At 41.9% G+C, this 13,473-nt stretch overlaps 1 protein-coding gene across 17 annotated transcripts in view; it reads right to left on the minus strand.

Annotated features, from left to right (window-relative positions):
* USP16 (ubiquitin specific peptidase 16) overlaps nucleotides 1–10,863 on the minus strand; it is a 39,152-nt gene extending 28,289 nt beyond the window's left edge. For 3 of the 17 annotated variants that reach the window (XM_089330608.1, XM_089330607.1, XM_089330603.1), the window contains exons 1-4: nucleotides 10,658–10,797; nucleotides 9,659–9,850; nucleotides 7,283–7,383; nucleotides 3,876–4,054 (exon numbers count right to left, since the gene is read on the minus strand). Coding sequence is in view for 8 of the 17 variants with exons in the window: in XM_070071892.2 (XP_069927993.1) it covers nucleotides 3,876–4,054; nucleotides 7,283–7,343 (240 nt within the window). In the remaining 9 variants the exon portion in view is untranslated. Of the gene's footprint in view, nucleotides 1–3,875; nucleotides 4,055–7,282; nucleotides 7,384–9,658; nucleotides 9,851–10,657 lie in introns of all 17 variants that reach the window. The other 14 variants (XM_070071892.2, XM_008267160.4, XM_008267162.4 and 11 more) reach the window with 14 other exon arrangements.
* Nucleotides 10,864–13,473: the final 2,610 nt, after the last annotated feature.

Consider the following 13,473-nt stretch of genomic DNA (forward strand, 5'->3'; position numbering starts at 1 on the left):
AGCATTGTGGAGTAGCAAGTTTAAGCCACAGACTGCAACGCTAGCATCCCATATAGGTGCTGGTTTGAGTGCTGGCTGCTCCACTTCTGATCCAGCTCCCTGCTAATGTGCCTGGGAAAGCAGCGGAAGGTGCCCAAGTACCTGGGCCCCTGCACCCATGTGGGAGAATCAGATGAAGCTTCTGGCCCTAGCTTCGGTCTGGCCCAGCACCAGCCATTTGTGGACATTTAGGGAGTGAACTAGTGGATAGAATATCTCCCTCCATCTCTCCCTCTCTCTTTGTAACTGTCTGCCTTTCAAATAAAATAAGTATCTTAAAAAAAAAGGGGGGGGGGGCTTTAACCTAAAAGATACATAGGTTTATTTATAAAAGAACAAAACCATATTTTCTGCCACCTGAAACAAGGTCAGATCACTGTTAAGAAATATATCTTCACTGTGTACATACAAGAACTAGGGTACCAACTTTTAAACAGACCATACTACAATAGCTGGTATTGTTTCTACTGCCGCTAAATAATAGGCTTTGGAGAATACACATCAGTGGCTTCTAATTCTTTATGATATCAAACACTACCTGTTTAATTTATCCCCCTCAATGTTTAATTCCAAAATAAATAAATTAAAATTTAATGCTAATTTTAAAAATATAATATCTGAGATCATTTGAAACACAAGGAGTTATCATTTTTATTTATTTATTTATTTTTGGCCAGGCTTAATTAGACAGTGAGAGAGAGAGAGAGAATTATAGACAGTGAGAGAGAAACAGAGAGAAAAGTCTTCCTTCTGTTGGTTCACTCCCCAAATGGCCACTGCGGGCAGTGCTGCGCCGATCTGAAGCCAGGAGCCAGGCGCTTCCTCACGGTCTCCCATGCGGGTGCAGGGGCACAAGCACTTGGGCCATCCTCCACTGCCCTCCTGGGCCACAGCAGAGAGCTGGCCTGGAAGAAGAGCAACCAGGACTAGTATCTGTCGCCCCAACCGAGACTAGAACCCGGGATGCCAGAGCCACAGGTGGAGGATTAGCCAAGTGAGCCACAGCGCCAGCCCATGAAGGAGTTATCTTGAGATAACAATTAAGAATCACTAGTGGGTCCAGCGCTGTGGCGCAATAGGTTAATTCTCTGTCTGAGGTGCCAGCATACCATAAGGGCACCAGTTCTAGTCCCCGCTGCTCCTATTCCAATCCAGCTCTCTGCTATGGCCTGGGAAAGCAACAGAAGATGGCCCTAGTGGGCCCTGCACCCATGTGGGAGACCTGGAAGAAGCTCCTGGCTTTGGATCAACACAGCTCCAGCCGTTGTGGCCATTTGGGGAAAGGAACAGCGGATGGAAGACCTTTCTTTCTATCTCTCCCTCTGCACTTTCTGTAACTCTACCTCTCAAATAAATAAATAAAATGTTTAAAAAAAAAAAAAGAATCACTAGCTAAGAGTGCAGAAGACAGCTAGTGGGATGAACATGAACAGTTAGTACTGACACCATCTTACCCCGAGGAATTAAAAAGGGAGCAGAATAAAATTTATAACAGGAAATATATTCTGAAAAATACAAAATAGTAAAATATATTCATACTCATCATCTGTATGAAGAGGCTCAATTTTCAAATGACAAATAAGCAATAGAAACTTTTTTTTTCTTTTTTTTTTTTATTTGGAAGGCAGAAACACTGATCTCTTATCCTCTGGTTCACTCCCCAAGTGCCCACAACAACCAGGGGTTTGGCCAGGCCAAAACCAAGAGCCGAGAACTCCATCCATGTCTCCCAGATGTGTGGCTGGGAGACTACCATTTGAGCCATGACCTGCTGCCTCCCAGAGTCTGCAAGAGCAAAGAGCTGGACATGGAGCCCAGAATCAAACCCAGGCACTCTAATATGCAACACAAGAATCTTAACCAGCATCTTAACTGCTAGACCAAACACCAGCTCCTAACGTAGGCTGTTTAAGCTATCAATATACTCTTATGACAATGGCTAAAATAAAAATTCTGACAATACTAAATGTTGGCAAAGATACTGAAAAAGGAAATTACTCATACATTGCTGGTAGGAACATAAAATGGTACAGTCACTCTAAAAAACTGCAGTTTTGTTTTGTTAAAACATTTATTTTATTTAGTTGAAAGAGTTACAGAGAGAGGGAGAGACACATCTTCCATACACTAGTTCACTCCCCAAATGGCCACAATGGCCAAGGTCCCAAGAGCTTGCTCTCAGTCTTCCACATGAGCGCAGGGGACCAAGAACTTGGGCCATCCTCCACTGCTTTCTCAGGCACATTAGCAGGGAGCTGGATCAGAAGTGGGACAGCCAGGACTTGAATGGGCATCCATATGGGATGCCGATACTACAGGTGACAGTTAACCTGCTGCGCCACAGCTCCAGTACCTTGGCAGTTTCTTAAAAATCTAAACATTTAATTATCAGAGGACCCAGCAATTTCACTCTTAGACATTTATCCTAAAGAAATAAAATCTTAGGGCCTATACTGTGTAATACTGTTCATGTAACATTGTTTAAATTACAAAATTTTTTGAACTAGATAACAGAGTAGTGGTAGCCAGATACTAGGGAGAGGCATGATAATAGGGATATATGATTATAAAAGGGTAATGAGTTCTTGATGATGTTGGAACAATTCAGTGTAATTTTTATCACTTTACAATTTATTTGAGAGACAGAGAAAGAACACCACTAGCTAGTTCATTCCTCAAATGCCTGTAATGGCCAGGGCTTGGCTGGGACAGAAGATAGGAGGCAGGACCCAGGAATATAAACCAGGTCTCCCACCTGGGTGGCAGGAACCCAATTAGTTGAACCATCACCACTGTCTCCCATGATCTGTACTGGCAAGAAGTCACAATCAGGTGCTAGACCCAGGTATAAAACTTATGCACTTTGATGTGGGATGCAGATGTCTTCACATTAGGCTAAATGCCTGTTCCAAATTCATTATCTTGACTGTAGTGATGGGCACACAAATCTGTGGTAATAAAAGTATACAGAACATAATGCCCACACAAATGACAGAAAATACTAGAGGGATCTGAATGAGGCCAGAGGACTATATCAATGTGCATAATATTTTAAAAAACCATGTACGTGACGTTAACACTATGCAAAAAAATCTCTGTATCATTCTTTAGAACTGGATGTGAATCTATGATTTTCTCAATGACATCTTCAATTTTAAAAAATGAAAAAATTTCTGTCTGCCTTATGTTGAAATTCAGTATAGGCTAGTAGCCAGGTTCCTAACATTTAAAGTTGTCACCACTAAGGGTGACTAAAAGGTTCTAACATTTAGTAACATGGCAATTGCTGTGAGCTGGTGTATCAGACACTGTGATGGGCCAGCCAAATACTCTCTCACCCTGCATGACCATAGTATTCATTCCCCCAACTCTTGGGAACGTGGCTTACTGAGAGGGTCTGAGCTCAGTCCATCCATTCCCAGAAACTATTGTCACAAAAGGGGGCTGCCTTGCCCAGGTTCCTACACCACGCAAGGGGCAGTGCATATCTAGTGACTTGTCTACACACAGGTATAAGACTTGGCTGCTTGTTTCAATTCAGGACATCTCTGAAGGCTCACAGTTAAATGTGGGGCTGGCTGAGGCTCTATTGCAATTCATCCCTTCAACCAGTTTCTCCCTCTGCCTAAAACTGCTTCCATCTTACTGGTTTGGTACTTGAGAACATGCACCAATACAGTACCTATATACAAATCTGTCTCAGACCTGGTTCCCCAGAAAACAAGATCTACACCGGCTGGCATCATGATTATCCAGATCGTACTTACAGGTAATACTTTCTAATACAAGTTGAAAGAGATTTCTAAAACCCCTTATTGATCCAAACATAGGCATACCTGATGGCCACATTTAAGACACAGCCAAACTGAAGGGTTTTCTTCTGTTTCTTCCTCAGATCTGTCTTTTAGTTTATTGTCCATCTTACAGTCTTGGCAAATATTCCACTCCACATCCACCAGCGCCCTTTTCAGATTACTTTGTTCCAGTCCTTTTCTAATGTGTCTGCACATAGGCTCTATTAAAATGGTAAAGAAGAAATACAGAATATAAAAAGAACTTCCTTCAATTAACCTCAAAACTTAACCTTTATCAAACTTCAAAATAAATTTATTGTATGGACAGATAATCTGAAAACTTAAAATCTGATACTTGAGCATTTGATTGAGAGAAAAGAATCTTATGCAAATTTGAAATTTTGCTCTTTGAATACCTTAGAACCACCACTGCCCATATAGATTCATTCCACATTATTTGGCTCTTTTCTTTATACTAAGGCCCTTTATCATATTTCCAACTCTCCTTATGGTAATAGGCTTACAGGGAATACTTTTGTTTAAAAAGGCAACATTCCTCTGCTTAACAGGTATCCTGAATTTGATCTGCAGTGAATCTCTGGAGTTCAATGAATGCACTCTTTTAATTGGTTACAAGCATGGCTGTGAGGGAATGGGCATGCAAAAACTGACACTAAAATTTCAAAACAGCAACAGAGTGGGTAATTTTATTTTTTGTTCATCGTTGGTGGTTTAAATGAAAAGAATCCCTGCTGTGTAATTATTGTGAACATCTTCCTCTGTGAACATGGTGGCATCTGGATATGGGGACAGGGAAGATATTAACTAGTCCACATACCCCTGGCATCTGTCACAGCACTGTGCAGAATGTAATGCAATTTTGTAAGAAATGTTTTGTGACTTCAAAAATAAATTTAGTGAACATAAAAATAGTTTGCATAGAAGATCCTTCATTCACTCAGTAATACACCTGTTGCTGGCTAGGACTGTGCAAGATGCCTGGGAACCTACAAACAATCAAGGCACAGTTCTTTGTTAAAAAAAAAAAAAAGATTCATTCATTCATTATTTGGAAAGCAAAGCAGTTGGGGGAAGGGGATATCTTCCATTAGCTGGTTCACTTTCTAAACTGGCTGCAACATCTGGGGCTAGCCAAGGCCAAAACCAGGAGCCAGGAACTCCATCCACGTCTCCAACATGAGTGACAGGGCCCAAGCGCTTGGGAGATCATCTGCTGCCTTCCCAGACACATTAGCAAGAGGCTGGATTGGAAACAGCTGGGACCTGAACCAGCACTCATAAGGGATGCCAGCACTGCAAGCAGCAGCTTAACCCGCTGTGCCACAATGTCAGCCCCTGCAATTCTTCTTTGTGAGTAGCTAACATTCTGGGGAAAAAAGCCAGCTAAATCACGTGCAGGACATATGCTGTACCAGCCAAAGAGGAGAAGGCTAAAGCTGCCAAAAGTTTCCCAGGAAAGGTCACATCTGTAGAGTCCTAGATGATAAGAGCAGTAATAAATTCTGATACTGACTGCACACTTCATATAAGCTGTGCTAGCTATTTTGCATACCTTACCTCACTGAATCCTCAAATTCATCCTAAGGCAAGGGAGAAAAATAATATATAGTGTCCAAGGTCATAGAACTATTGAGTGGCTACGGTACATGTGGGCTCAAGTCTTTCGGACTTTATAATTCAAGTATTAATCATGACCTCTGGGAAAGAAGAGCAATCCCAAAAGGCCAGTCTCATGAACCAAGGCATTTAGTGCACACTGTCTTCCCAAATGGTGGACTCACACATGTATAAAAACTGTCCAACTGTCATCGAAGACTGAAAACCCTGTTGTGGCCAGGAATGTAAAGGGCTGGAAAGCCATTCTAAGGGACTTGAACTGTTCCAGGGACACCAGAGGTTTATATGCAGGGAGAGGCAGAGAGAGAAAGAGAGAGAGGTCTTCCATCCTCTGGTTCACTCCCCAACTGGCTGCAACAGCCGGAACTGCACCTATCCGAAGCCAGGAGTGAAGAGCTTCCTCCAAGTCTCCCACATATGCAGAAGGGCCCAAGGACTTGGGCCATCTTCTACTGCTTTCCCAGGCCACAGCAGAGAGCTGGGTCAGAAGTGGAGCAGCTGGGACCTGAACAGGCGCCCAGGCACTTTACTCGCTATGCCACAGCACCAGCCCTAACACCAGAGGTTTAGAAGCTAGTCAAGTGGCACCTGAAGAAAGCGCACAAAGAAAACGAAATAGGAATGCAGATGAGTAGAAAAACTACTAAATTCCGAGCCGGCGCCGCGGCTCACTAGGCTAATCCTCCGCCTAGCGGCGCCGGCACACCGGGTTCTAGTCCTGGTTGGGGCGCTGGATTCTGTCCCAGTTGCCCCCCTTCCAGGCCAGGTCTCTCCTGTGGCCCGGGAGTGCAGTGGAGGATGGCCCAAGTGCTTGGGCCCTGCACCCCGTGGGAGACCAGGAAAAGCACCTGGCTCCTGGCTCCTGCCATCGGATCAGCGTGGTGCGCCGGCCACAGCGCGCCTGCCACAGCGGCCATTGGAGGGTGAACCAACGGCAAAGGAAGACCTTTCTCTCTGTCTCTCTCTCTCACTATCCACTCTGCCTGTCAAAAAAAAAAAAAAGAAAAAGAAAAAGAAAAACTACTAAATTCCAGTAGTCAAAGAAACACAAAAGAAAAAAAGGTGAATTTCTTAACTTAAAAAAACAGCAGAAGGGGCTGGCTTCCGATCATGGCAGCTCTCCGCTATGGCCTGGGAAGGCAGTAGAAGATGGCCAAAGTCCTTGGGCTCCTGCACCCACATGGGAGACCCAGAGGAAGCTCTGGCTCCGGCTCCCCATTCCCCTCCCCTCCCCCTCCCCCTTTCACTCTGCCTCCCTCTCTGCCTCTGCCTTTCAAATAAATAAATAAATCTTTTTTAAAAATGAACAGAAATGTTTACAAATAATATTAACAAATGCTGGTGAAGGTTTAGGGAAATGGTCACTTTACTATGTCACCAAGAGGCCTGTAAATTAATAAAACATCTTGGGATGGAAATCTGGCAACAGAATCAAAAGAACCTTTTGTTTTATACCCTTGCAGTCAGCAATTCTACTTATAGCATCTGTAACAAGAAAATAACTGAATGTACAGAGATTCAGATACAAAGATGTTTATTACTGTTCAATTTGTAATGCTAAAAAGCTAAAGATTACCTAAATCTGAAACAGCAGGGAATTAGCTAAATAGATTAAGAAACAGGTGCCCATGGTCTTTATAGAATGGAATACACCATTAAAAATGTTGTTGAAGACTATTAAATCACATGTAGACATAAACATTCTTAAATGCAGACTATGTAACAATATACACCTTGATCCCATTCACATATTAAAGTAAGTCCCTTCAAGAGATACAAACCACTTTTCATACTCAATAGGTGAAATATACCTGGGGATTCAGAGGAATCATCAATTGGAACAGTTTTTCCCTTTGTCCGTTTCTTTCCCATGTTGGCACTTTATGGATTACTTACTGACACAAAATACAATCTAGAAAACAAGATAAAAGTTAACCTGACCAGAAAAAAGTATATTGAATACTTCTCATTGAAACAAAAATATAATGAAGCCACATTTCTTTTACAAGGCTATACAGTTTATAATTTACAAAGACTATTCACACCTATCATCTGGTTTTCATTACGAACTCTTAAGTAGGTAGGATAGAACTGCCCTTGTTTTTCATAGCTTGGAAAAAATGACTCTTAACAAGATGTAAATGTAAACATCAGCAGAGAATCACAGTGTTCTTATCAAGATCTCTCAAAGAGTCTCAGCACTGAACACTATCAGCAATTTGACTCTTCACCACAAATGCGGAATGCACTTTTAAACTACTAATTTCCTTGCCTTCTAAGTCACCTTTCTTAGCTCTGCAGTCTATGAATTGATCATTTCGTTAACAAAAAATTTTTAAAAATCTGAAATCTCCTAAAGGACGCTAGAATCACAAAATAACTTCAAAGACAAATATAAAAAGTGATACATTCTTCTACATTTTAAGTTTCAGGATTTCCTCTGTTACTAGCTAACCAGGAATTGATTGCAACTGCCTTCTCAACTATTTACATTACTGTGTTCTTTCTGAGTGTCTCACATTCTGGGAAGAAAGACAGCTAAATATGGTGTAGGGATCTTCAATAAATACTGTAGTAGCCAGTTTAGAAGGAATACATCAAATCTTTACCTCCTTAGTCAACAATTCAAAATTAGAAAATAAAAAGTACTAAGAGATCATAAACATTGACCCTTAACAGTAATTTTAAAAAGTTGTAATTTTTAATATGCAGAAGAATAACTTATTAGTGTCCAAATCTCTTGAATGACTTTAACAGCTATTTTACCTGAGCTCATCATTTAAGTTCTGATTTCATAAATGGAAGGTAAGACTTGCAACATTTTTTATTTTTGAAAACATTTCCAGTTAATTCTGATCTTTTGTTGTCATTGCTGCTTTGACCTAAAATCTTAGAAGTATTCATTTTACTATTGATGAGTTAGTGTAATTAATGGCAATTCAAAAAGGTTTATGTGAAAGAGAGTGCCCCATAAAGTAACTAGTAAGACTACCTTTCCAAGACTAATCTAAAATATTTACAAAATAAATAAAGGAACACAAAGTATATACTATATACAAAACAACATACATTGTAAATACTTTTCTTCACCCTAAAGATAACACTTTACATAATGTATCTTATTTAGAAGTATAGAATTGAGAAACAAATGAACACAATAGTACCCAAATTCTAGCCTCTAATCCAACTCCCTCATCTATGCAGTATTCCAGATTCATCTTGCCATTTTTATCCCATCACCCTTTTTTATTTATTTATTTTTTAAGATTTATTTATTTATTTGAAAGGCAGAAAGAGAGAGAGAGACAGAGAGAGAGAGAGAGGTCTTCCATCCGCCCGTTCACTCGCCAAATGGCCACAACGAACCAGGAGCCAGGAGCTTCTTCCGGGTCTCCCACACGGGTGCAGGGGCCCAGGGTCTTGGGCCATCTTCCACTGCTTTCCCAGACCATAGCAGAGAGCCAAAAGCATTTAATAGGTTCCCAGGCCACATTCCTGGACTTTGCATTCATGGCCCTTCCTAATTTGGTTCCAATGTTCTGGTAATCACGATTCTCATTACTCTACAGCAGCAACAACAAAGCACTCAAGTTATAAATATATGGTGCTTTTGATCTTCAAAGTTCTTTCTCAAAGATCACATGATCTTCACAACCCTTTGACATAAGGGTATTTCACTAAAGGAGGAAACTCAGCAACAAAAGATCAGAGTGACAGAGATGGAACCAAAATGCAGATCTTTGGGGTTCCAAGACCAGCACTCTCCCTTCCAATCAAGTCCTTCTCTTCACTATTTTCCACTCCAAAACTCTTTGGCCCCCACCTTTACGACTTCAATTTCTAATAGAGACGTTCTTTCCATTTGTCCAACATCTTCCCAATCCTCCAAGCTCTCCATGTCAATGAAGCCTTAGGCAACCATTTTAAATAAACCTCCTTGCTGAATTTCCAGAGTTTATTCATCCTGCCCCTTCATCAGATACTGCAGCAGACTGCTTCTTAAATCTTTAACATGGACACATGTTATTTCTCTATCTGGAATCTAAAGTTCTTACAGAAAGAACTGGCATTATTATTATTAACATTTTAAGTGTGACTTTTGAATTGCCTATGTCATCTAGCATAGTTAGTTCGAATAAGTTCTCAGGGAATACTTTTTGCATTGAAATAGAAAAACAGAATAGTACCTGAGGCATAAAGGGTGATTACAAGATGCAAAGGTAGATACGGAAGAATGAAGCAAACAAGTTCTGGTGAAAAAGAAAAGGATGAAGAATGAAGAAGTCAGAAGTCTGCAGTAGGGAAGACAGCACTAGTAAACTGGTATGAGGATTGCAGCTCAGACTCCAAAGGGAAATTTGAAAGCCGAAGTGTAGTTGCTGCAGGCAGAGGACAGAAGGAGTCAATTCAATGCTGTGGAAAGAGTGCCAGTGATTTTTTTTTTAACTATAAAGGCAACAAATGAGACGTGAGAAGACTACTGTGAGTGCCATCACCTATAAAAAAAATCAATAAACAATTAGATTTTCCCCCCCTTAGGTGAGTCTTAGATGAGAATTAGAGTTTTAGTCAAATTATTCTTTGCAGGACGCCACACTAAATATCAATCACAGCCAGTCTTGCCGGCTCTCCTATCAATCCAACTCCCTTTCCTCTCGGCCCACACCCCCAGTCTTCCCCGGCCTATTCGATTCCATTAAGATTGTAAAGCGTGTGGGTAACTTGATCAGCAGGTCTGAAACGTCTTTCGAGTTTTGCGATCGGTCCTCTCGTGAGAGCATTCAATCAGATAAATGACAGGCCTCTGTTTTTCCTCCTAAGCACATGGACGGACGCAGCTACCAGCCCAGACGCTACTCGTAGGGTGCTCTCTACGGGGCGCTACCCACCCACCTGCGCAGCGCCCGCCCCTCTCCCCTTTCCTTCCAACTGTTCCGCGCCCAAGGGGGATCCTCCAAGTCCATGAAGCCCAGAAGGGAGCCATCAGCCGCACCTCATTGGCCAGTCCCTGTAACTGACAGAAACTGCAGCCAATAAGAACGCAACACCGGGAAGAGGCCAGGTAACGTGTTTAAAAAGAGAAGGGGCCTACGAGAAGAGAACGAGATTGGGGCAGAAGATTCGAGTTGTCGGAGCGAAGGTAGTCAGGCGAATGGCGACCGCGAGTCAGCGGGACCAGAACTCACCCAGGGAGATAGCACCCATAACTGCATCCCCTCGTGGGTCTTTGGGCCGGGCAGCCAGCTCCGTCTTCCTCCTGGTGACGAATAGAGAGTGACAGAGCCGAAGCCAGAGTGACCCGTGGACGGCAGCAACTTCCGGAACGCGGCATTGTGGGAAGCAGCTTGGGCCCCAGGGTGCCGCAGCGGGGACGCTGGTTGAAGGGCGCTTGCGCGACTACACCGGAAATTCGGGAGGGGGCGTAGGGAGGAGTCAGGCGCCCACGAGGTTTTGCACTCGGATGTAAACTGTGGAGTCACTGAAATGCTTGTGGAGGGTGCGCCTGAAGCGCAGCGTCTGCTAGCCGGTCACCTTTCTTAAACACGCTGCCGCTAACGGTGGCTAAGTTAAGAACGTTTCCGTTTCCCTTAGTTACCCTAATTCTGACCTATGAACTTACACCATTGAGTGCTTAAGTTATCTTAAATAACCTTACCACACCAGGTCAGAATAAAAAGCTGAAGCAGCGAGAGTGAAGTTTAAAGCAGAACTGGAAGCATTAAAGAATTTCTGAAGGGTAACATTTTTGAAACATTTACTGCTGTAAACACGCACTTTGTACTAAACTGAAATAAATTAAATTCACCATCCTTGAATTCATTTTAAATAAAGACGCAGTAATGCCAAAGCAAAAATATATATATATATCAACAGAATAAGAAACGTCCAACTTAGTAGATTAATAAAGTGGCATACTAACCTGTCATATGGCCAGAATAACAGTTCATTATATTTGAAGAGCAGAAAGGGGAACTGGTGCACCTTTTTTTAATTAAAAAAGCCGAGATTTTTTTAACGCTTTCTTTTTTAAGCTCCATCGCAGAACTTTTTACAAAACTGTTTTAAACAGAACTTTATACCTGCTTCTTCTGCATGAAACATTTTCCCCCTTGATCTTCCATGGTTGGTATCTGAGAAAGGAATTTGAAATCAGGTAAGATTTGAGGCTCACTAGTCTGGAGGGACATGAGCCATGAGGCCCCTAGTCACATCAGATCTCTAAAACTGCTTAATTTTTTTTTAAGTTTTTTTTTTTTTTTGAAAGAGTTAAGAGAGAGGTAGAACCAGAGAGAGATCTTCCATCTGCTGGTTCACTCCCCAAATGAGGACAACAGCCAGAGCTTCTTCTGGGTCTTTTTTTTTTTTTTTTTTTTTTTTAAGATTTATTTATTTATTTGAAAGTCAGAGTTACACAGAGAGGAGAGGCAGAGAGAGAGGTCTTACATCCTTGGCTCACTCCCCAAATGGCTGCAACAGACGGAGCTGCACGATGGATGAAGCCAGAAGCCAGGAGCCAGGAGCTTCTTCCAGGTCTTCCCTGAGGGTGTAGGGGCCCAAGCACTTGGACCATCTTCTACTACTGCTTTCCCAGGCGATAGCAGAGAGCTGGATTGAAAGAGGAGCAGCCAGAACTAGGGGATGCCGGCGCTTCGGGCCAGGGCGTTAACCCACTACACCACAGCGCCGGCCCCTTCTTCTGGGTCTTTCACGAGTGTGCAAGGAGCCCAAGGACTTGGGCCATCTTCTACTGCTTTCCTAGGCCATAGCAGAGAGCTGGATTGGAAGATGAGTATCCAGGACAAGAACTGGCACCCATATGGGATGCCGGCACTTGCAGGCTAGGGTTTTAATCCTCTGCACCACAGCGCCAGCCCCTTAAATTGTTTAGTTCTTGCCCACTAGCTAATGACATTCCAGTGATGACTAACTCCAGTAAAACGTGTTCTTGCTTGTTGCAATTTTCTCTCCGGAATATACAGCAGAGTAAGCAGCAGCTAATCAACAGCTGATTAATACTGCTTGTACTAACCAGATTATATGAAACAGATTAATGGTTTGTATTAATCAATGTAATTCTAACTACCCATTTTGTTGTAACCTCCATTTTGTGTTTCTTGTCTTCTTAAAAATAAGTAATCCCCAACCCCAGTGCCATTTGGAGCACATATTCTGGGCAGCTTGAATATAGGTAGCCCACTGGCCATCCTCATTGTCTCTCATAAAGTCTGTCATACTCAGTGTGCCTCAGTTTGCTTTCTAGGCTGGTTTATGTTATTGTCCCAGAAAGGCCACTGCCTCACCAAAGTATTCACCAAGCAAACTACATAATCACTGATCAACCCATATCAACTTAGTTTTCTTCCCTGCCCAGCAATCAATCACTATCTGGTTATTTTTCTTTTTCACCTCTATGTGTATCCTGGTCCCTAATACACAGATATGTAGAAATGTAAGCTCTTGGAGAAGTAGGGCATCTTTGTCCTATTCATGTCTGTAACGTTCATGATTTAGAAGTGCCTGGAACACAGTGTTTGATGATTTATTGAAATGGTGTCATTAGAAATGAAATGCTATACAAGAATCTTCACAGCATCTTTATTCATAATAGTCAAAAAACTAGAAACAGCTCAGTTTTTCTTTAAAACAAGAACACAAAAATAGTATATTCATGCAGGGGAATACTACCAAAGCAATAAAAAACAAAACAATATTCACAAGAACATGGACAGATCTTTAAAATATACTGAGTGACAGCCCTACACAGAAGTACCTGCTGTATGTTTCCAAACATAGTAAATTCCAGAACAGGCAAAACTAATTATGGTGGGGGAAAATGTAACATTATTTGCCTCTTGAGAGAGTTGGGTGGAGACTAAAAAGGAGAACTTTGGGGGTTGATGATAATGTTCTAAATCTTTTTTTTTTAATTATTTATTTGAGAACTAGAGTTACAGTGAAAGGGAGAGAGAGAGAGAAAAGGTCTTCCTTCTGTTGGTTCACT

The sequence above is a fragment of the Oryctolagus cuniculus genome, chromosome 4, assembly GCF_051225735.1.
Source record: "Oryctolagus cuniculus isolate XC-2025 breed Fujian yellow rabbit chromosome 4, ASM5122573v1, whole genome shotgun sequence".
NCBI classification, from domain to species: domain Eukaryota; kingdom Metazoa; phylum Chordata; class Mammalia; order Lagomorpha; family Leporidae; genus Oryctolagus; species Oryctolagus cuniculus.